Source organism: Rissa tridactyla, chromosome 2 (assembly GCF_028500815.1).
Source record: "Rissa tridactyla isolate bRisTri1 chromosome 2, bRisTri1.patW.cur.20221130, whole genome shotgun sequence".
NCBI classification, from domain to species: domain Eukaryota; kingdom Metazoa; phylum Chordata; class Aves; order Charadriiformes; family Laridae; genus Rissa; species Rissa tridactyla.
In genome coordinates, this window is record NC_071467.1 from 58,582,629 (window position 1) to 58,606,582 (window position 23,954).

Here is a 23,954-nt window from a genome sequence, read left to right on the forward strand (position 1 = left end):
TATTCCATTCTTAATGCTGAAATATTGCTGACTGATGTTGAATTTGCTTCAGCATCTAATTTTCAAAATAAGTTCAGCTTCAACTATGTGGGTTCACAGTATATAAACATCAACAAGAACTATGTTGGATCTTCTTCCCAATCATAGAACCACAGGGTTGGAAGGGACCTCTGGAGATCATCTAGTCCAACCCCCCTGCCACAGCAGGGTCACTTTACAGCAGGTTGCACAGGAAGGCGTCCAGGCGGGTTTTGACTGTCTCCAGAGATGGAGACGCCACCACCTCTCTGGGCAGCCTGTTCCAGCGCTCTGCCACCCTCAAAGGAAAGAAGTTCCTCCTCATGTTTAGGTGGAACTTCTTATGCTCAAGTTTGTGCCCATTACCTCTTGTCCTGTCGCTGGGCACCACTGAAAAGAGCCTGGCCCCATCCTCCTGGCACCCACCCTTTAAGTATTTATAAGTGTTGATAAGGTGCCCCCTCAGCCGTCTTTTTTCCAGACTGAAGAGACCCAAATTCCTCAGTCTTTCTCCATAAAAGACGTGTTCCAATCCCCTGATCATCTTTGTAGCCCTTTGCTGCACCCTCTCCAGCAGTTCCCTGTCCTTCCTGAACAAGGGCGCCCAGAACTGGACACAGTACTCCAGGTGCAGCCTCACCAAGGCAGAGTAGAGGGGGAGGATGACCTCCCTCCACCTGCTGGCCACACTCTTCTTGATGCACCCCAGGATGCCATTGGCCTTCTTGGCCACGAAGGCACATTGCAGGCTCATGGTCATCCTGTTGTCCACCAGGACTCCCAGGTTTCTCTCCACCGAGCTGCTCTCCAGCAGGTCAGCCCCCAACCTGTAGTGGTGCATGGGGTTATTCATCCCTAGGTGCAGCACCCTACACTTGCCCTTGTTGAATTTCATAAGGTTCCTCTCTGCCCAAATCTCCAGCCTGTCCCGGTCTCGCTGGATGGCGGCACAGCCTTCTGGTGTGTCAGCCATGCCCCCCAGCCTTGTGTCATCGGCAAACGTGCTGAGGGTGCACTCTATCCCCTCATCCAGGTCATTGATGAATATATGCAATCTGCATATATGATTGATGAACACATACAATCTGCAAAACTAACTGATGGCAAGGAATGTTATGGATTCAACTAGCAGTTTTACATTTTAAAAATCAGTGTTTTCTCTGCTTTTGTCACTGAATCTGTTGTGGCCTTATCTTCAAGACCAGTCAGAACTCCCTACAGATCCAGAAATGCAAACTGAGGGCTGTTATCTCAGATAAGGGGACATCAAGAACTCCCTGTCTTGCAAAAACAGACTATAATGCCTATAGTGATGCCTATAAGCATACATACAGAGCTAGGTCAGTTTATCTGGAGAAAAGCACCTACCGCAGGAGAATTACACAGAACCTTTTAAAAACCAAAACCAGATCAAACCTTTTCTTGTCAGCTGCTATAGTCTGTGAAGTAGATCTGTACAGAGTCATGCCAGACAAATCTTTAACTTCTTGCATTCCTTACATACTCTTTAACAATCTAAATTTGCCTACTCAGTTTTTGCCATGTGCAAGCCACCTGATACCCACCAACCCAAAACATCAAATGATTTTTTTTTCCCTCCTTGATGGAAGTGCTTCTCAAGCAGCAAGTGCAATTCAATAATGCTGCCACAGAGGCCAGTCATACCCCTTTTACCTCAAACAGCACTTGAACAGAAAAGGAGATAAACACCTGCTGTCAGCCCCATAGCAGGAGATGGATGGTGGGGACACATTATCCTCTGTGCATGCATTTCCCACATAGAAGCAGCTGCAAGTCATATAAGCTAGCGGCGCAGGCAGTGAGATGCATTCCAAATGAGGAACCTGTTCCTCATCTCCCCCTAAAGCAGCAAAACTTTGGCAAATCACTTTATGTTTATACTTGCAACAGCAATAACATCCTGGGGTTTAGGTAAACTGAGGAACACTTTCAGTTTAAGAATTAGTTTTGGTAAGGAATTCTAGGATGCTTCATGTACTACCGTCCAAATTAATATTTTCTCTTTTGGGTCAGCTTGTAGAAGGCATTTCAGAAATGGACATAAATGAGGCTGAACACAATACCTGACATATATCCACATTTGATTTAACAGCCTAAAAAATCTTATGACTTCTCAGTCTGACTCCCTGGATAACTCCCATAGTTAATTACCAGAGGCAGATTACTAATGAGAACCGTAACTCTATGCAACTTTGCCAAGAGGGTTGTGTCTTGTTCAGCCAGCCACTATCTTCTATGGATCCAGAGAGCTACAAAGCTAGTCCATACAAAGCGTAAGAGAAAAAAGTGCGGAAAGCCCAAGATGAGCAAGAAAACATAGTTTTACCAGTGACCAGGTAAGAGGAGCAAAAATCAGATCTCTCCTTCTGAGGGAAGCCAGCCCTTTGCTCCTATTTGTCACGTGCCACAAGCGAGTCACCAAAAACCGTGCAAAACATTTATCAGAGAAGAAAACATTTCTACAGCCACTTTAAGTAGGCTGAAAAGTCAACACACACGCGGAATGAGCTGCCTCGGGAGAGAAACACCCTCAGGAGCAGAACCTAACTGCGGCCCTTCAGCGGTACAACTGTCAGAGGCTCACGGCCGACATTTTTCACGCCAGACAAAACGGCCCGGGAGTTTGCAAAAGAGAAAGCAGCCCGGAGGAAGGCACGGAGCTCCGAGCAGGCATTCCGCCCCGGTGCCTCCGAGCCGACCGTCCTCCCCGGCCACCGGCGGACGCGGGTCAGTTAGCCCCATCTCCCGGGACTGCGAGAGCAAAAAATACACCAGCCGGGGCTGGAGGCGCCCCTGCCCGCCGCTCGCCACCAGCCGCCACCGCCCCCCGAGGGACAGCGGCCCCGCTCCCCCCGCCGCGGGGGACCTCCGGGAGCCGCCGGACCCTCCTTCGCCCGCTGCCGGGCAGCAGCCCCTCCCTCCCGATCCCACCGAGCGGGTACCTTGTGGCCGAGCCTCCGCTCCTCCTCACGGGCCCCGAGCCATGGAGGCGCACCAGGCGGCGGCTGACCAACGGCCGCTGCCGCGCGCGCGGCCACCGCCCCCCTCCTCCCTCACCTCCCCCTCTCCCGCCCCGCGCGCGCGGCAGGACAACGTGCAGCAACGCCCGTCCCCACCATCACCTTGAGGCCCGAGCGGGGCCCACCGCGCAGGCGTGCGCCCCGCCCCCTCGCGCGGCCCTTCTGGGGTGCGTAGTCCTTTCCCTTCAGCCGTCCGGGACCGGAGCCACAGCGACTTTTACGCGTGCGCAGCGCCGCCGCGTTTCTCCCCCTCCACCCGGAGGTGACGCCACCGTTCCTGCCGCCGCGCTTGCGGGGGCGTCACTTCCGCAAACAGGATGGCGGAGGGCTGGGCCGGGTGAGTGCCGCGCGCCATCCCAGGCGGCTCGGCGGCGGCGGAGCGCGCGAGCGGGGTGCGCGAGGCGGCGGTGAGGCGGGGCGGGGGAGCACGCGCGCCCCGGCGCCCCGGCCTGGCGGGCGGGGTGGGAGGGGCCGAGGGGAGCCATGGGGAGCCATTGCCGCGCCACCGGCCGTCGCCAATGGGCTATGGGCCGCGGCGGGATTCTCGGGGTGGCGGCGCGGCGGAGCGCGCTTCGTCCGTTGCCGCGGTGGGCCGGGCCCGGGCCGGCTCTGGGGGTCCTGGGAAGCCGGTCTGGCCCGCGGCCTGCCCTGCTAGGGGAGGATGGGGGAGCTCCGTGTCCGCCGGCGTCGGGACGGGCGCCCGCCCTCTGCGCAGCCCCCCGTGACGCAGCTAAAAAGTTTTCAGGCCCCAGGCCGGTAACGGGGTGGGGGGGAACTGGTGTGTGGCGCTACGGCCCCCGTCGTTGCTTTTCCCTTTGTGGGCCGTGAGCGCAGTCCCGTCCCCCGTTCCCCCGGCGTTTCGAGCTCCGCAGGTTTTTCTTCCTCAAGGAGCTGCCCCCTGGGTTGCCCTCGCTGGTTCTGAAGTTCCGATCGTTTCTAAATTCCGGCCTTAAAAGCGGCTGGTAAGCGGCTTGGGACCAGCGGGTGAAGATATGAAAGGGCGCCCTTCTTTAGAAACGTGAGTTGGATGCTGTACCGGCGTGGAAAAATGATTGCCATAAGTCATATTTGGAGGCGACCCGTTGAGGAGAGCTGCTCTGGGGTCTCTGTACAGTGGTGCGCTTAATGATTGTGTTTTGGCCCTCATTAGGACACTTAAGCCTGGGTACAGTAGAGCACGCGTGTTTTTTTTGTTACACTGAAATAATAGGCCACTGCTGTAGGAAAGGAGTTGCCAAATTATCCTTTCTTTTACTTACTGAAAAGCAGGTTGCCCTGCTTCCTGGTGGTGGTGGTATAAAGAAGGCTGCGATGTGCTGGAGACTACATGAGCTTTGTAGCAGTGATTTGCAGTCCTACACGCTGCGTACTATTTGTGGAGATACAGAAATGCAGTTACAGCTGAAGATTCTTAGTATTCGTGACGCTTGAGGCGTAGTGGATATTCTTGGCAAACTCCAAAATCCACAGCTGATAGGAAATTTGCTTTTAAAAAACACCGTGTTTTTTGTTCGAGGACATCCATTTGAAAACATACCAGATTAAGTAATAAATTCCTTAATTTGAAGGACTCTGTCAGCTTGTGTTTCTAAATATAAAGTGATTTGTAGGTTACTTATTATGGGGAGGGGAAAAGGGAGACTGCAGGCCAAAAAGCAGTAACGCATTACAGTTGAATTAATAAAGATAGCCAAGGAAGACTCAAACATGAAGAGTAAAGAGTTATCTTAATTTGGTCTTACTATAATGAGAGTACTTTGAAATTCCACGTATTTTATTGTGTTGTCTTTATTAAATAACTAGTCAAATTTGAAGTCTATATGTTGCCTAGAGCAAAGGCATGTTATTTTTTTGTAATGCCAATGTTATGATTGAAAGTCATGACCATAACCACGAGTAAGTGAAATTAGACAGTAAATAGTTTGTGTGTGGGTGGTTTTTTTTCCCCTCCCTCTGTAGGTTTCCATTCTGATCGAAGGACAAGGAGACTAACCTGTTAAAAATGGCTGATTTAACCAAGACAGAAGAACAGGAAGTAGAGAAGAGTTTGGATGAAGAAGTGGAGGAAACACCTCGTACTTTAGAGGCAGATTCGGGTATAGGTTGCGAAGGCAATAGCTCAGCTTCAGGTACAGTGCACTCCACTGAAAATGAAAAAGAAGTTGACACTGGTAATCAGGACGGCAGACCAAAAAGGAAGAATTTAGATCCTGAAGATGAACCTCCTAAGAAAGTGGTGAGTATCGTTTATTTTGAGCTGTGTTGAAATCCTTGTTTCAAAGCCTTATAGCTCAAGAAAAGATTGAAAATATTTATGCTAAACATACGTGAGCCGTCATGAACTGCCAAATGTCAAAGTTTGAGGGTAGCTTCCTACCAAAATAACAGGTGCAGAAGTTATGTTAGGCTTAATGGAAGAGAAGGGGGGCTAGTAATGAGAATGTTAAGAAAACTGATCACAGCACGTGGCTTAGTCTAATTCTAAGATTATCTTTCCATTGTCTGTGGTAGCAGTCTGGTAGTGTAGTGCAGGGTTTACTGGCATTGGTCCAAGTCATGTGTCTTGAGTTGATATATTTTGTATGTTGATATCCCGTGTGTTAGTACAGTTGTCTGTGCGTGGGAGTTTCTTCTATAAGATAATGTTGTCCTTTAATTTCCTCAGTAAGTTATTGTATAACTGAGAAAGTTCTACGAACTGCATCCTCTGTGATATAGTTTCAGTATAATCTGTTAGCAAAGTGAAGTACTGAAAGGTTTACAGATGTGTGTTTTGTTGTTTTTTTTTTAAGACCCCAAGAGTAGCAGAAAATATTTGTCCTTTTAACTAGGAGGGTGAAATGGGTAATGTTTTATATGATGCTGTCCTTTATTATGTATGTGCTTGTAGAAACTGATGCTATAATATCCAGTCTAATTTTGACCTTTTGGGATATTTAAGTGTAATTTGAAAATGTCTTTGACCTAATGTTTTGTTTCTCTGTTCAGAATTTTTCCAGGATGGCAATTTATGGCTAAGCAATCCCGTAAAATAAAAGGTGCCCTTTGTTGTGGTAGAAACATCGTTAACCCTTTCGTCTTTTTAATAAGGTGGTTCTGGGATAAGATTTAGATGGACAAGAAATATGTTGTTTTGGCGTAGCTTAAGGGTGATTGCGTTGAATGCAGCTGCCAGCATCTAGATGTTATTGCTGATGGCTCTTTGCAACTGTGCTTGCAGCAGCTGAGATGCGTTAATGGATTGTATGAATATGTCCCCCACACTTGTCACAGTCAGCTATTCTAGCTTACGTCACCTTCAGCGGCCATTCAGGGAGCCATCTGTGCTTACCCTAAAAAAGACCAGAAATGGTCAAAATATTTGTTAGTATCTATCAGTCTAGTGTGGTAATAAACAGATGATGGGGTCATAGAGATTCCAGACAAGGATGCCTCTGTTCATTCTGAAGTTTACCAAAATTATATGAAATGCTGAAGAATTAATGTAGTATATTGAAGTCAGTCAAGCCCTCTTTTCCCTTGAGGAAGTGCTGTTTGAATAATAAGATATTGGGATGTTGGGAATGCTTTTAATTGCTGTGTGAATTCATACTGACTGGGGCTTTGTAGTGTGTTTGTGGATTTTAATTGAGAATCCTTTGTTCTAGTTTATGCTGTTATTTCAAACACTTTTGTACTTCACAGAATTTCTGTTGCTACTCCCATGTTCTGTTACTTTGTATTTTATTTATAATTTATTTTAATTTCATGTTTATAATTGGAGATTATTTTCAAGGTGAAGAAAAGTTAGGAGCATAATATCTGGATGTAGCCTGCTTCTCTGTGTCACATGGGACAGAAATCTCTTGGAGTATTTAACAGTTTAGGTTAAAACAGAGCCATTTCTACAGCTGTTAAGCATTAAATGGGATACATCGTCAAGTCATTAGGCTTGTTCCCTTACTATGGTCTGTTTAAAGCTCTGCCAGTGGAATCATCCTCTTAGGGCTTTATGCAACATCAACTAGTTGTCATTTTTGTTAAATTGTCAGTTTATACACTTCTGTTAGATGTAAACACTGAATTTCTGAAACAGGATTTTTGAAGAAGCTTAAAGTTCCTCGAGAAGGAACATCCTCTTCTTCAATCACAGGTTTAAGGGGAATGAAACTGATTCTTTGAGAGTGGTGAGAGTATTGGAGAACTGAAAGGTAAGTATTTCTGTGAAGGAAGGATGCTGGGCATCATCCATCAGAAATTACCTGGACCCACTGAAAAGGGGATTACATTTTTAAGAGTTGTCTCTGTGATAATTGAAGTACTGACATCAGTACAAGGATGAATATGGGAAATGTTTTTATATATTTATAGTGATGGTGTTCTTCACAGTATTACTTATTTACTTTCTTAAATGCTCAAAGGCATGTCTTTTGATTAAATAAAAAAGTAATAAAAAGAATTCACTGCTTGAGTCCCTTCCTTTATTTCTACAGCGTGAGGTAGGCCATGGGCAAACTGTAGCTGCACATTATAATGAACTTCAAGAAGTTGGATTGGAAAAACGTAGCCAGTCTCGCATATTCTACCTCCGAAACTTTAATAATTGGACAAAGAGTGTCCTCATTGGTAAGGTTACTTAATTGATTACTTACACTTTAATAAAACGTAACTAATTTTTGTATCAAAAGCTAGCATTTTTTCTGCTTTCTAATGTTGGTTATGGCACTTTGTGTCTTAATACATGGTAAGATTTTTCAAGTGCAATAAAACATCTATGTTTGTTTTTATTTTGAATCTTTATGATAGTGTTTTATGTTGTGGGAGTGCCAAATATATGCTAAAGTTTTAAAGATCAACTGACCTAAAACCAGAAAAAGTTCATACTGGAAGCTGTTCTTCTTCATGACGTTTTTAAAGAGAAAGGTACAGCTTTAAATCATAAAGAATCTGTCTGTTCCTGTTAGATTGAGCTGTTCTTGTTATTTAAATATATCTGAAATATTTTCATAGCCATTTTCCCAGAGCAGTTGGTCCCTCAGGTCTAGATTAAGCAATTCTGTAGGAAACTTGAACATGTAAATATTTTCTGTATTACCCGTAGTCAATGATTTAAAAAGATGAAAAACCGGAGGATGTAGCTCTTTAAGGGTCAGCATCTTTTTATAAAAGGCCAAGACTGCTATCCCACAACTTAATTCCGAAGTGAGGAAACAAAACCATTAGATATCTCCAAAGGTTTGCCTGCAGATTCAAGAGGGATCCATGCCAGGAGGTGTTGGCACCATTTATCTTAGCATGCTGGTTTTTGTTGTGTTGTATCAGAGCAGTTAGAAGCAAGTATTTCGGTTTTTATAAAGCTGTTCCTGGAGCCTGTGTTGAAGCCTTTCAGTCGTGATGAATTTCAGTAGTGTGGTGTTAAAGCAGTTGTATCCAAACATATTTTGTGTTTCTTACTGTGAAGGAAAGTTGCTAGCGTGCTGATATGTTTTGCGTAATATGCCAGCATCAGTCAGAGCAGAGATAATCTAGACAGAGTGGATGTAGATGAGAAAATTAAATTGGTGTATGTAGGGTAAAAAGACAGCAAGCAAGTAGCTGATGTTATTGCAAGTCCTAGGAGAGTGATTGGAGAACATTATGCATTTTTGTAATGTGACCGCAATGAAAAGTTGTGGCTGATGCTTTTAATTGGCTTTTACTGTTTTGCAAAAGGTTTTCCCATACTTTCAAGTAACATCTGTCTTCATTGTAATGGTAATGAAAGGGAATCCTGTTTCCCCACTCACGCATGGAGTGGTTTAGCGATGTGCAGTTTTACCTTCGTCTGCCAGGAAACAGTTTGGAGCTCCAGTCATTAAGCACCGAAAATATTCATTATCTGCTTCATAATGTTAGAAGTTTGTGGTTGCTTTCATCATTAGCGCTTTCTGGAAAAAGAGATTGAAGTCTGTAATGTTAAGAAGATTTATAGGCAAAGTAAGTTCTGAGATATTTTAAAATTCTCAAACCTGTTTGGTCTTTTAGGGACCTCTGTGGAATACAAGTGAATTGGGGAGACCTGTATATGCATTCTGTCTTTTTATTTTCCTAGGTGAGTTTATAGACCGGGTACGACGGAAAAAGAGTGATATAACTGTATTGGATCTAGGATGTGGCAAAGGTGGAGACTTACTGAAGTGGAAAAAAGGCAGAATTAAAAAACTTGTCTGTACTGGTAAGGAGACACAATAACTTTCCAGGGAAAGTACACCAGTGTTTTATGGGAAAAACAAGCACATCTCCAGTCTTTTATTATTTCCTTTTTCAGTCAGACCAAAAATGCAATGATATACCTCCCGTCAAAAAGTCTTCTCTTGTCTTTTAACCTGAAGACATCAACTTGATTGCCAGCATAAATACAAGAACCATTAGTTTTCTGTGTAACGAGCTTTCAGTTCAACTCATAAATAAAAACTGTTATCAATAAAGAAATGCACAATTGTCACAGATTGTCTTAGGCAAAGTGTGACACTGGGGAACAGACCAACATTTCGTGTTTTATGTATTTTCTCCTGCATCTAATCGCTTGTAGCGTTTTTAACTGTTATGAAAATACGCACCTGAGAGTTACATTTAAAAAAAAAAAAAAATCAAACACCACAGTGGTTTTACAAAAAAATGGACTGATTAAATTTTCATTTAAATAGTTTGCTTCTGTTCTACCAAAAAGCAAGCCAAGGATAATCAGAGGAAGCATTACTTAACTTCATATTTAACAGATACTAAAATTTCATAAAATCCCTTTGGTGGGAATTACTCTGGGTATTCTTTTTAGAGTTCTTTCTTGCCTTTCTTTTTCAGTTGTCAGTCTTCAAATACAGTAAATAAATTTGCTTACAAAGTTCTTATGTAGATTTATTGCATATTGTTAGTTTTAATATTATTCAGTGAAATTATGTCTGAGAGAGGAACAGTCTTAAAAAAATTCCCATAATGCAATATATCAGCCTATATCACATAATTGCATTTCAACATCTTGTATATTTGTGAGAAGATTAAGACTTTCAGTACTATTGGAGAAGCTCTGGCAGATGAACTGTTTTAGCTAATGCATACTAGACTCTTAATCCTAACAGCACTTAGTATCAATCACCTGGTATCCATTATTTGAAATTCTGGAGGCTTGCTTTGCACTTTTGAGGATGGGAGCTTTCTAAAATCTTCAGATTACAACTTTTGCCTGAGGTAAAGACTGAAAATGACAGAGTTATAATCCCAAACACCTTCTACAAATTAAATTCCTTCTCTACAAATTTTTGTCAAGAAGTTTGTTTGTTCCCATCAAAGTGTAACTGAAGATCAGCTTTTATCCCTGCTGTAATGGGTCTGCTGTGTTCCAGTGATCATTCGATTTTTCTTTTCTGGGGAGCAGCATATGCACTTTTTTTTTTTTAAATTTCTCTCTCTCTCTAGATATTGCTGACATTTCTGTGCAACAGTGCAAGCAGCGATATGAAGACATGAAAGCCCGATGTCGTTATAATGAACATATTTTTGATGCAGAATTTATACAAGCAGATAGTACCAAGGTACAGTTCCTATGCTTTATAATGTTTTGGAGATTTAAAATTCTTGTGCTAAGCAAGCGTAGGAAGTGATGCTAGTGCTGTAATATTTAGGGCATGTATATTCTTAAGAACAGATTGTTGTACTACCAGGAAAATCAACCACATAGGTTACTGAGACATAGTTAAATGCACTTTGTTGCTGTTTTACACTGTAACATTCTTGAAGCCCTAAATGTCTTTTTCAGATGATAAATCTTGTGCTTTCAGTTTCTTGCACTTGACAAGGGCAAGGGAATGACTACTTGCTTCTGGGGTTCTGGCAGCCAGCATGGGATGTTGGAAACCATCTTGGTGAATGTGTGTTTTATGCTGGAATGAATAAAGGATGTTTTCTGATTTGACTTTTACATTTTGCTTATCCTAGTATTTTTTTTTCTAGCAGCATTACTGTAATACATATCTTCAAAACTGGTGTGATGGAGCAGGTATCTTAAGACTGTCTGGAAGCAATAATGAATACATTGCTGAGGCTTATGAGACAGTCTTGTAACCAGCACTGCTTTTGCTTCCTGGAAATGCGTCCTGAGAGTGCCCTGCTGATGCAGGCTGAGGGACAGAACCTACCTGGTTCTAGCATGTCTATGGAAAGGCTGAAACTGTTCTTCCCAGCCTTGCAGGGAGGGTTATTGGCTTGAATTCTTGTTTGCCTCTCCTTCTTTTGAGGAATACAGTCTGTTGCAGGTTCCAGGTCACCTCTCTCGGCTCAAAATTACAGTCAGGGTAGAGAGGAGGGAGCCTTGGCCAGGAGAGAAAGGGATATTTTCGTGTTGCTGTTACAGCTCAGTCTTACGTGCACACTTATTTTCTGTTGCACATTCTGTTCTGTCTGTCTGTGCACACAAAAGTTCATCTTCCTGCCTTTGTATCTCTATCATCTATGTTGTATATAATGCAAAATCTTCTTCTCACAGCTTGTCTAATTCTGCCCACCTCTGTTTCTCAGTTTCCTGTATCTCTATTTCTCAAAACGTGGAGGGGGAAGTAAATGAACAGATAAAATTGCTATGGATATGTGAAGTGTCCATTTTTGCCTTGCCCCATACAGGACTTTGACAGTATGTGGCATGAACTGGTAGAGATTGGGAGTGAGTGGGTGGATGGGAAGTCTGGGAAAGAAGAGAAACTTGGGTAGGACTGTTAAGTATGAAATATTTTAAGTATGGAATGCGTATCATGAGCATTGGGGAGAATTTTTGTGCTCCTGTCTTATGGTGGCTAACTAGTATTATGTAAAAGAAGCCTGATCAAGAAGAGTTAGAGAACTGCTGAGTACGGGGTCAAACTGTGGCAAGCTTTAACCTGACCATTTTCAAGGGCTTCAAGTTCTGCAGAATTACTGGTTACTTGGTCTGAGGTGGAGAGGAGTATGTTGGTACACATGTATGTATGTGTGAGAATACAGACAAATGCAACTTGTCAGGCAGGCAAATCGCCATGTTTAAAACAAACCCTTCTCCTCTCAATTACGTGTTTAATGGGTCGGTTCTTATTACAGAGACTTAGGAAACTGAAAATTCGTTTATTGTAATTGTTTCCAGATAAACAGTGGCTTGTTATAAACCCTCAGCAGTAAAATATCTCTGGAAACTCTTAGGTAACTAACCTTGAGTTTTGGCCTTTCAGGTGTAGTGGTGTTACTTGACAACATGAAAAGAACTTGAAGACGTGATAACTTTGAAATGTGCATGTGTATTCTTGTTGTTCCCAAATGTTGCATATGGTTTTCTGTGTAGTAGAGGACTTTTTACCTTTTACCTCTTAGCTTTTTCATGTTGTTCTCATTGAACTTGTGAAGGAATGGGGGCTGAAAGGACAAACGTCAAAGGATTATGGTACTAGTGTATTTGTTGAAAGACTTAAGTGAATCATGCTTGTTTCTGTAGCTCTTATTACTTTTTTTTTCTTTTTAATCTATTTCAGGATCTCTTGTCTTCCAAATACAATGATCCAGATATGCGCTTTGACATTTGCAGCTGTCAATTTGTTTACCATTACTCATTTGAGACATATGAGCAGGCTGATATGATGCTTAAAAACGCTTGTGGGAACCTCTCTCCTGGAGGGTATTTCATTGGCACAACTCCAAATAGCTTTGAACTTGTGTAAGTACTTTTATATTCTATTAGCCTTTCAAAAGCTTGTGAAGCATTGTTAAGTAATAGTTGGTCTTACAGTGCTCTCATAAGTTTGTGCAAACAAAAGCAATTTTTTTGGCAACAATTTTTGGATTCTAGTCAGGAAAATCTTACTCGTGAATTTGACTCAAACAGGTAAATCTGTACTGGTCCTTGTCTTTTGCACTTGTGGCTCTTCTGGTATAGAGTGTAGCTCTTCATACATAAATCCTCTGTAGTGACTTAAATACTGGCAAAATCGCGACAGCCTGGGGAATAACTGTCAGGGTTTTACTGTGGTAGTTCCAAGAAGCTGGACTTGTCCATGTAGACTTTGTCTTGGCTAAAGGTTAATTTTCTACGTCCGTTTAGTCCTTGGTATGTTGTATAGGAATGATAAACTGTTAAAACCTAGGATGATGCTTCTCTTCATTTCATTGTTTCATTGCCTTATTAGATAAGGAAGATGGGAAACTACAAAGATCACTGAATGCTGTAGTACTGGGAGAGACACTTTCAGGCCTCTTATGCATAGTTTTCTCTACTTGTTAAATTAAAAGCTGCTCAATTAATGTTTGTTTTTATCTCATTTTATAGAAAGCGACTTGAAGCTTCAGAAACAAATTCATTTGGGAATGAGGTGTACAACGTAAAATTTGAAAAGAAGGGAGAATATCCCTTGTTTGGCTGCAAGTACGATTTCCACTTGGAAGAAGTGGTTGATGTCCCCGAGTTCTTGGTTTACTTTCCATTACTGGAAGAGTAAGTTATACATTATACAGTGAAATCTGTGAAACATAATAAGCATAGGTTTAGCTTCTGTGTCATTGCATAATACTTGAAGAAAATTGTATTTTGCCTTTCTTATTATATTTTTAATTTCTTCATTTTTTGTTGTTGCTCCAAATGAAGAGGTTTCTTGCATTTGCATCCACAACTGTAATCTGTCTGTTGCACACAGTTGAAGGTGCTCTGGTCAGAACTTGTGAAGACTTAAACTAGGTCTTGCACAAGAATATCTGTACCTGATGTGTTCAGTCTGTCCACAAACCTTTAGTGCTGTCAACTTTTTCTTCTTTAATTTTAACTTTTTAGGGGGTTGTCCTTCAGCAAGCCTTCTTGTATATCCTCTCCATCATGGTGCGTCTTTGTTGTCTTCTCCAACTTTCTTTGGGTGTTTGTAGCATTTTTCCTACAACTTATTTTTTCTTCCTCTAAATCTTCTTCATCTGTGAGCATACGTTTTGCATTACCTCTGTGTGAATTCATATTTTGCCTTTCCCAGTGCGTCTCCTGAGGTACAGACAAATATTTCCATGTTGGGGTTTTTCCTGCCATTCAAGCTTAGTATGGTTGTTAGACAGTATTAGGCTTTCCCTTCAAACCTGTATATTTTCACACACTTCATTTGTAGTGAAGTTTCATTCTATTAAAAATGCCAGTATCTGTCAATGACACCTGTAACTTTAGTGTTTTATGACCGCAGTGTCTGCATAGCGTTGAGATGTAAGGCACTAAATCTAGTAGAAATAGGTTCTCTCTAAGTATATCCGTAATATCTGACGTGACAGGGTGATGATACTGCAGGGAAAATACTGTAGTCTGTCTGGAAGTTCAGATGGAACTTACTTCTCTGTGTTGGGAGAAGAGGCATTTTTCTATTAAAATGTTTGTAAATGACTTCTGTGTAGATTTTTGTTTTCCTAGTTAAAAAAAAAAGTACAATTTCTGATGTTAGTACTTTTTTTTTCATCTAAATGTGTTTACTAAAAACAGGAATTCTAGAAAGAGTGTAATCCTAATGAATACCATAAGATGTCACTGTGGCTTAAAATTGTTCCTTTGAAAATAAATCTACAATAATTTTGTGGCTTCCCTAATTAAGCTTATTATTTTGACAGAATGGCGAAGAAGCATGGTATGAAATTAGTCTACAAAATGACATTTCGGGAATTCTATGAAGAAAAAATCAAGAACGAGGAGCATAAAATGCTGTTAAGGAGAATGCAGGCCTTGGAGGTAAATATGGAGTTAATTTGTTTGATTTAAATAGCATTTTACATCTTGTTAATTATTTATGCAATAATTGAAATTCCTGTTGTGAGCATTGTGCAATTAATTAAGGGCTACCAATAGAAGAACTAAACTCCTGTGGCTGAAAGTGTGACTGTGGTGAGTTGACCTTGACTAGCTGCCAGACACCATCAACCTGTTCTCTCACTCCCTCTTCCCAACAGGATGGGGGAGAAAATAAGAAAAAAAACTTGTGAGTCAAGATAAAGACAGGGAGGGAGATGGCTTAGCAGTTACCGTCACGAGCAAAACAGACTAAACTTAGAGAAGGTTAATTTATTTATTATGAATAAAAAAACAGTAGAATGGTGAGAAACAAAAACAAACCTAAAAACCCCTTCACCCCACCCACTACTTGTTCTCAGGCTCAACTTTACTCTTTCACTCCTGACCTTCCTATCTCCTCTTCCCACCCTGCAGCGCAGGGGGATGTAGAATGGGGGTTGTGGTCAGTCCATAACACGTTGTCTCTGACACTGTTTTCTCCTCACACTTTCCCCCTGCTCCAGCATGGGTCTCTCCCATGGCATACAGTCCTTAACAGACCACTTCAGTGTGCGTTCTCTCCATGGATGCAGTCCTTCGGGAACAGACTGCCCCAGTGTGGATTTGTTCCTCACAGGGTTGCAGCTCCTGCCAGAAAACCTGCCCCTTGTTTGGCTCCTCTCCATGGGCCACAGCTCCTGCCAGGAACTTGCTCTGGTGTGGGCTCTCCACAGGCTGCAACTTCCTTCAGGGCATGTCCACCCAGTGCAGCACGGGGTCCCCCAAGGGGTGCAGTGTGGATATGTGCTCCACTGTGGTCCTCCATGGGCTGCAGGGAGACAATCTGCCATCACCGTGGTCTTCCCCAGGGGCTGCAGAAGAGTCTCGTCTCCAGTGCCTGGAGCACCTCCTTGCCCTCCTCTTTCTCTGGCCTTGGTGTCTGCAGGGTAGTTTCACGTTTTTCCTCGCTCCTCTCTCACTGCTGTTGGGCAGGGTTTTTTGCGCTTTCTTAAATAGGCTTTCCCAGAGGCGCCCCACTTGTGGCTGAGGAGCTCAGCTGTGCCTTGCTGTGGCTCTGTTGGAGCCAGTGGAACTGACTGTGTCTGGCATGGGAGACCCGGCCTTTCCTCCCAGAGGCCATCTCTGCAGCCCCCTGCTGCCATCAGCACCCAATAGAGTGATTCAGTTTTGTAGATAAGATATCAGTTTTGAGGCAAGTTTTTGTTTTTACTAAGTAGTAAGCAGAAGGACAAGAATCATGCCTGGTGTGAGAGTGGCAACCATAATCGATTTCTTCCTCAGCAGAGAGACTGAAAGCTGGATCTTTGTGCAAGGATTGAAAAGACAGAAAGTAATCTTTGTAGGAATAAAAGGACAGGCCATGTTTGTGAAGAAATGGCACCTGTAACAGCTTATGTTTTTGCCCAATGTTTTTGCCTTTTTTTATTTTATTTTCAAGCTCTTACCCTGGATGACTTCAGCATCTTCAGAGAAGCTTTTCAATGGCATCTCAGGCTTTGGTTTTACTTACAGTTCTCTGTGCTTCCCTCAAAACTATCAAGTCAAGTATCTGGTGGCTTATTAAACTGAGTCACACGGGCTGCAAGCGGACTTGACTGTCCTTGTTGACTCTGAAAGGGACAGTGCTTTGTATGGACTCATATTTCCAGAAGCATGGTGACACAGCCTTTGACATATCAGCTTTGTTCTTAGGAAAGTGCGAGTTGTCTTAAATTAGTGGCCGCTTACAATTGAGGACTACATTGTTAAGTACAGACCATTATGCAGTAACTGGGATCCTTAATAAGTGTAAGTATGTGTTAGTTTTGAAGAATCAGTTGTATACTTCTGTTACAGCTCCTGTGTGTTATTAAAGCATTTTAAGCATTTCGCTTGAAATCTGACAGTTGCTCATTTCTTAGTACTGTTTCTCCTGTTTTGGAGACATAAGAATAAAAGTTAATTTATAAATCCTGTGTGTCAGATTTTCTGGGAAGTAGGGAATATCAGACCTGATCTTGTAGGTGCTATAAAGGAGAGATTTAAATTTAAAATCCTCTTAGCCCAGAACAGAGATCAGTAATTACTGTGTTGTGACAAACCCTTGACTGATGTGATTAATGTATCTTATTAGGCAATTCATATTTTTTTCTTACTATTTTTCTGTCTTCTCCAGCCATATTCTACATTTGGTGATTCCAGGCTTGTTTCTGATAAACCTGATGATTATGAGCACGCAAAAGAGTTCATCAAAGATGGCAAAGCGAAGTTGCCATTGGTAAGTTCCTTCTTATTTCACTAGAGCAAGTGGTGTCTAAAATTGAGGTCCCGATCTTTTGGACATGTGGTGCCTTCTTCGTTTCAACTACAGTGAAATTCAAGGTATGAATGTCTCTGTGCATGTGAAAAATCGCAGAGCTGCAGGACTGAGTACTTCGTCTAGTCTATACCCCATACTCAAAGAATCGAATTCACTTAATTTGGTAGCTATTAAGAAATTTGCAGCAGTGCAAAAGGGAAAGGATGTCTCGCCATCTTCCTTGGCAGCTGTTCTAACATAACTCTTCTTAATATGAAGAATTTTCTTGTTTCTGGATCATCACAGTAACAATTTAAAGCTTTAGCTTTCTTCTTTTAATAATCTGACAGGAGAGTTGAAAAGTTTATTCATAATACCATATGTATTTGAAATCTTGAACATTGTTTTTCTATTGTCTTTTTGGGTGAAGAAGATCCAATTCCCTTCTTGGCCGATTTTATTGAAGTTCTGTAAATGCCATTTTTTTAGAATTTGCTATGTCTTCATTATTTTAATCTTTTAACAGAACTCCTAGAATTAGACTAGGCCTACATGCATAAAACTAAATCTATGTTTCCAGCTTCCTGTATTCTAATAGTCCTGTATTCTAATGCACATGGTGGCTTTCTGAGCTTGCTGGCTTTCTCATGTTTTTATAAAGGGTTTTTCTTTCTTTGTAGTCCTAGGAGTACATGATAATGTTGGAGTTATCTGTAGCTGGTCCCCTCCCAGCCTTTCATTCTTCTGGATCGATCTCAGAGTTGGGTGCATGATGGACAGGAGCCTGCACAGCTGCTGTTCCTGGGAAGTGAGCAGGAGGACAGGCAATGTCTGCTGTCATTTTTCCCCAGGAACTGCTGCCATGTGGCTACTGCCTCTCCATCTGTAGCCAGGCTAGCTATTCAGGGTAGCATATAGCTGTGGGTTTGCTTCTCCCTGTGCATTTGGGGAGTTAGGCTGGATGGCAACATTGCAAAGGCTTGGTTTAACCTAACTATTCATGCTGAATGGTTCCTGATCAGCAATGTTGGCTCTTTCACTCTGAATTTTAGGTCTTTTTTTATGTGTTGAAGCTCTTTGACAAGAGAGAACCAAAATTGGAGACTAGTTTGAGTAAAGATTGTAGTTTTAGTAAAATTATATGCAGTTACTGATGGATGGCATCCTATTTTATTGTCATAGGTATAACATGAGGCTGGTCAGCTTTAAAAAGAAAATTACTGTATCACGTGGCAAAGAAGAAATCTGCTTGAACAAGCCTTTTTTCACTAGTGTTTTAAAAGATGAATCATTTGGTCAGCGGGTAGCATATGGGCTAAATCATGCCCCCAGTGAGGACTCACTAAAAGGGAATGGAGTGGGCAGAGCAGAAAACGAGCTTATTGTTGTTACCTCATGCTTCTTAATTGGTAAAGTAAATGGCAGCTGCTTTTTACTTGTGTACTTGCTCTGCTTTCATCTGAAATGCTGAGCTAGGAGTAGGTTTCCTAGGTTGCAAGGCAGGCTGTTTTTTCACAGTGTGTGAACTGGGTTGGAGTTAGTCTCCTGCAGATAGAGTGTTTGTGGGCTGCAGGGTGGGAGGTACGAGGTGGAGGCAGGCAGTATTCCTGGGAAAGGTGGAAGCACCATGATACAGGGCCTCTTCTTCTGTACAAGTGATGGGCATCTTGGGCTGGAGAGTGGCTTGAGCCAGGTCAGGTCACACTGTTGTGTCGTAATGGGACCCAGTGTGCCTCTGCATTGCAGAGGCATTCAGCCCAACAGACTGTTGGCCCGTTCTCCTATATCTGTGTAATTTAGGTGTGTTCTATTATCTGGGGTGTTCCAATTCCTTACCATCCTAGTTATTGGAGTTAGAAGTATCTGTGGTCTACAATAATGCTCTTCTCATCCCTAAATAGCCAGCCAGTGTGGGTGGTTAGAAGTTGGTCTGTGAAAGATTGATAATCATGACTTAAACTGGTGTTCTATTGTTTCCTCACTTTTTTTTTGTTGAAACTGGATTTCTAAATTTTTTTTTTATTTGTCCCCTTCTAGGGAACCTTGAGTAAATCTGAATGGGAAGCAACAAGTAAGTATTGTTTTGAAAACTCAGTATTGACTGAATGACTGCTATGGAAAGTGTGTAAAATAGCCTGTTGGTTATGGAAGAAAAAACATCAATCAGTCAACTATGAAACAAACTCCAGTTGGGACATACTTTCATCAAAAATAATACAAATCTGTTTTGGGAAGAGAGGGACCGAAACCTTACTCTTTGCCTGTGGTGATACGTGTTTCAGGAAGAAGTAATTAAAGCATGGATGGTGAAGTATTTGAATGTTTTATAAAGGAAGGAGAAAAGAGTCAGGGCTTCGGACACTGGAAAGGATACACTATTGTTAGATATGTTTTGAAATTTTGTGAGCATGTGCCATGGGAAACTTTTGACATGCTTTTGTTCCAATGTTAAGTTTAATAACACTCAGATATAAGGGACTGAGAATTCCAAGGATAAAAACTGGCTCCCAGAGAGATTATTACTAACTTCTGTGTAACTGCAGCCAACCAGTGTTTGCATTTTGCAGACCATTATACTTGTTGTGTTAGTGGTTTAAAAACAAATAAAAAATGCTGTTCAATTAATGAATGAAAAAATCTTTAGTTAAGGTGTTTACTTTCTTAAATTATTATCTATTTTTTCAAGGTATGAATCATAAGGTAGACATTATTCCAGCAATGTTAAGAGTATTATATAAACTATTAATCTAATTGAGAGGGGCTTTTTGTACCTTTAAAAGTTCGGTGATGACTGTATTTTCTTAGTAGTCCCTTTGTTTCAGAGAGATGTGGAGTACAGAGCTTCTGATAGTTAGGATATAAGCACAGCTTGCGTGTTGCATGGAACTTCACTTTGCTTTCTCTCTGAGGCTTGTCTTGAAAGATTTGCAATGTAGCTATGGCACCTCATCCATTAAAACAAAAGCTGAGATCAAGTGGAAATCCATAAATGTTTAATTAAGAGTCACGGTCTCAAGAAACTGGTTTAACTTATCTGTCTGGTATGAAGCATAGCTGGTGTTGATTGTATGCCAAATAAGTATTTCCCAAGGGTGCTGGTGTGGACTGTATGAGCATTCATTTCTAGAATCATGCTGTCCTGGAGTTGAGAAAATGCCATCTAGTGTTTGTAGATATTTCTTCTTTGTCCGTGATATTTTAAGAGAAAATTAATAATTCTGTACCATGAGTTTATTCACTTCTTAATTAAAAATGAACTTGATCATTTCACCCCTAATTGTCCATTACTGTGTATGTGAAGGAGTCTTTAAACTTTGTTGCATATGACTCTTTATGCACCAGTGAATGTTAATTATGTGTAGAATAGCATAGTAATTTATGAATTATATTCACATTTCATTAATATCATTAACTGAAATTAATGTTGCATTAAACATATCAGTAGTATTTAAAATACTTTGCTTTTGTGCATTCTTAGCTCTGTTGTGAAAACATGTCTAAACCATACTGGAATTGAACACTAGTGTTACTCATTGGGAAACCATACCAGTTTTTAGCATTTCAGTAACCTGCTAACAGGTTGTTCGGGCAGAGTATCAACCTGTTTACATTTTGAAAACTTAATCAAGTGGCAGAGGAGGAAGCTGAAACTTTAAATACTGCATTTTCTTTTTTAGGTATTTACTTGGTATTTGCATTTGAGAAGCAACTGTGAAACTTCACATACTGGGTGCAGCAAGAAGAGATCATATCCATGTGCAAGTTGGAATGGTCAGAAATCCATTGTGGCAACTATTTTTTTATTTTTTATTTTTTAATTATCAGAAGTGTGCAGGACACTACCGAAAACTAGAGCAAGCTCATGAATCTGAGTTACATTGCCTGTCTGTGACAGATGGACTTGTGTGTGTATATATAAGAAAGATTCTGAACCAGTCTTTTTAAGCATTTGTAAGCAATCTGCATGCTCTCAAAACTCATGTTTGAACTTGACACAACTTTATGTTAGAAATAAATGTTTTGTTAGTAGAAGTATGTTTGTGATTACAAGCCTGACCCTGCACTTCCTGAAACTGATGGAAAAAGGACTGTTGACTTTGATGGTGCAGAATGAGGGCCTAAATATTGTACTGCAAGAGCTCAGTATATTCAGACATATGGGGTATGTCTACATTGCATGCAGAGCTAAGTGGCAAATAATACCCGAGTCAGTTTGAGTACCTCTGTGCTGTGCTCAGGCCTGCAGTGTAAATCTACCTTAGTGGTATTCAATTTGTAGTTTATGTGGTGAAGTCCCACAATGTTCCTGTTTTTCGTGCTTGCTGATATGTAGTGTCACTTCATGGTGCTTTCAAGATTAAACGAGTTTGTTCTGTACAAAACTGCTCTGAAATAAGTGAATTTCTAAAGTTTTAAGTCTCTATGTTGTTTTTCCAAATATGACTATATGATAACCAATAACAGCTGCTGAACTTAGATTACTGAGTATTTTCTGTTGTACTAAAGACTCTCCTGAATTTTTGGTAGTTTTAATGTTTCCTGAAACATATTAGACAGATCTTAGACTGTGCTTCTTGTGTCATAAAATTCCAAATGGGCTTGGCAGAAGGATGAGCTATTAGTGGTGATGGAGAACTCATTGCAGTCCTTAAGGCATTAGGAACACAGTAACATGCTGGATCATGAACCAGAAGGAGAGCCTGTGTAACGTTTGAGGATACTAGAAGTTCACTCTGGGATGGAGGGCTGTGAATGTGTGTATGCACCCCAGTACGTGTGGATAGCAATCCCCAAATTAGAGCCCAATACTTTGGGAGTAGAATCCAATGATATCAATAGACAGAAGTCTGCCTAACTACCATCTTAACTGCCCGTCAGTCTCTTAGAGCTGGATTTAGGGATTTCTGACATGCTGTTTCGTCTGCTTTCCATGTGCTTGTAGCCATCCGCTACTGAGAGGGCACGCGTACTTCATGTTTTTTCCCTCCCTTCTTGGCCTGACAGTAGCTGTTGGCTAGTATAGTTTACATAGAGATGAAATGGTGAAATGTTGATGGTACATGAGTATTTTGAAAAGCTGTAATAAACCTAGGAAAGAACGTTTCTGTTACAGAGCTAAGCATTCAAATTATTTGAGTTTGTAGTTGTATTGCCTTCCCCCTGTATTTAGGTCATAGTCCTGATTTTTTGTATAGGTATTCTTCTATACAGTAAAAAAAAAACCTTCACCAAAGCAGTAGAATCACAACCAGTTCTGCTGCTGAAATTAAGAAAACAAGACTCTTGTCTGCTAGAATTAGTACTCATGAAACTAGCTGAAAAATGCTGACACTTCAGAAATGCTGAAATGTTTAATTGAAACTTGTGTGTGTCAACACTAGTTTTGTTAGATTTCTTGTATCAAATTTCATTTGAAAGTTCATTGTTATGCTATTTTTGGAAGAAATCAGAATAATAAAAAGAGGGGAAATCCAGTGGAGCGTCTTTCCTCTTTTAGGCAAATCTCAACATATCACGGAGTCACATAATGGTTGAGGTTGGAACTCTGGAGGTCATGTGGTCTAACACCCCTGCTCAAGCAGGTTCCCCTAGAGCTGGTTTCCCAGGGTCGTGTCCAGAGGGTTTTCGAATATCTCCAATGAGGGAGACTCCATATCTTCTCTGGACAACCTGTGCCAGTGCTCAGTCACCCTCACAGTGAAAAACTGTTTCCTGATGTTCAGAGGGAACCCCCTGTGTTCCAGTGTGTGCCCATTGCCTTTGTCCTGTCACTGGGCACCACTGAAAAGAGTCATAGAATAATAGAATGGTTTGGGTTGGAAGTGACCTTAAAGATCACCTAGTTCCAACCCCCCTGCCATGGGCAGGGACACCTCCCACTAGATCAGGTTGCTCAAATCCCCATCCAGCCTGGCCTTGAACACTTCCAGGGATGACGCATCCACAACTTCCCTGGGCAACCTGTTCCAGTGCCTCACCACCCTCACAGTAAAGAATTTCTTTCTAATATCTAATCTAAACCTATCCTCTTCCAGTTTGAAGCCAGTACCCTTCATCCTATGGCTTCACGTCTTTTAAAAAGTCCCTCTCCAGCTCCCTTCAGATACTGGAAGGCTGCTGTAAGGTCTCCCTGGAGCTTTCTCTTCTCCAGGCTGAACAACCCCAGCTCTCTCAGACTGTCCTCATAGGAGAGGTGTTCCAGCCCTCTTATCTTCATGTCCCTTCTCAACCCTCTCCCTGTCCTTATGTTGGGGGCTCCAGAGCTGGACGCTGTGCTCCGGGTGGGGTGTCACCAGAGTGGAGCAGAGGGTGAGAATCGCTTCTTTCTGATCAGGTGGCCTATAGCTGACATCCACTATAATGTCACCCTTACCTCTCATCTCTTTAGTCCTTGCCCATAAGCTCTCAATTGGCTTGTTCTCTGTCCCAATCCAGCTGTGTTCTCGTGTAAATGGCGACTCCACCACTTCACCTTCAGTCTTTACTAAAGACTGTGTCCCTTCTCCAGTCGTGCGAGTCATCCCACCATGCCTCCATGATCCCAATAAGATGGTAGCCCCGCAACAGCAAGTGGATACCCCTGCAATTTTTCCTGATAAATATCTTCCCAGTAGAACTGAATGGCTTCAGAGAAGCAATTAAAAGAGTGTGGAACATCAAGGCCCTCAGGGCCTTGAAGACCGGAGAGTGCCAAGGTCATCTGAGCTGGGTGATTTTTGTAACAGAAGGAGTTTTGGCAATCCCTTGAATTAAGAAAGGGTGGAGGGGTGATACAGGAAGGGTGCTATGCCAATTAAGTGGTTCAGTTTTCAAATTCACTTTACGCAGTCCAGGAATT

General features: G+C 41.9%; 2 protein-coding genes across 11 annotated transcripts in view; one reads left to right on the plus strand and one right to left on the minus strand.

Annotated features, from left to right (window-relative positions):
- The window catches only part of FAM210A (family with sequence similarity 210 member A), a 21,069-nt gene extending 17,799 nt beyond the window's left edge, over positions 1-3,270 (minus strand). Inside the window, exon 1 of one of the 5 annotated variants that reach the window (XM_054189981.1) lies at positions 3,162-3,270. The gene's annotated coding sequence lies outside the window, so the exon portion shown is untranslated. Of the gene's footprint in view, positions 1-2,981; positions 3,136-3,161 lie in introns of those variants that run through there. The other 4 variants (XM_054189984.1, XM_054189980.1, XM_054189985.1 and 1 more) reach the window with 4 other exon arrangements.
- RNMT (RNA guanine-7 methyltransferase) lies at positions 3,270-22,590 on the plus strand. 6 transcript variants are annotated; one of them, XM_054189977.1, is made up of 12 exons: positions 3,270-3,396; positions 4,329-4,604; positions 5,019-5,295; positions 7,532-7,664; positions 9,130-9,252; positions 10,491-10,606; positions 12,566-12,747; positions 13,357-13,521; positions 14,661-14,778; positions 16,994-17,095; positions 19,154-19,187; positions 20,794-22,590. In XM_054189977.1, the coding sequence occupies exons 3-12, from the start codon at positions 5,062-5,064 to the stop codon at positions 20,829-20,831; spliced, it is 1,245 nt and encodes a 414-aa protein (XP_054045952.1). In that variant the 5' UTR covers positions 3,270-3,396; positions 4,329-4,604; positions 5,019-5,061; the 3' UTR covers positions 20,832-22,590. The 6 variants fall into 6 exon arrangements, 4 of the variants coding, with proteins under 4 accessions (XP_054045952.1, XP_054045951.1, XP_054045953.1 ...); XR_008464679.1 differs by lacking the exon at positions 4,329-4,604 and adding an exon at positions 17,797-17,924 and having other exon boundaries at positions 3,272-3,396; XM_054189978.1 differs by having other exon boundaries at positions 3,306-3,396; positions 4,326-4,604.
- The last annotated feature ends 1,364 nt before the right edge of the window (positions 22,591-23,954 follow it).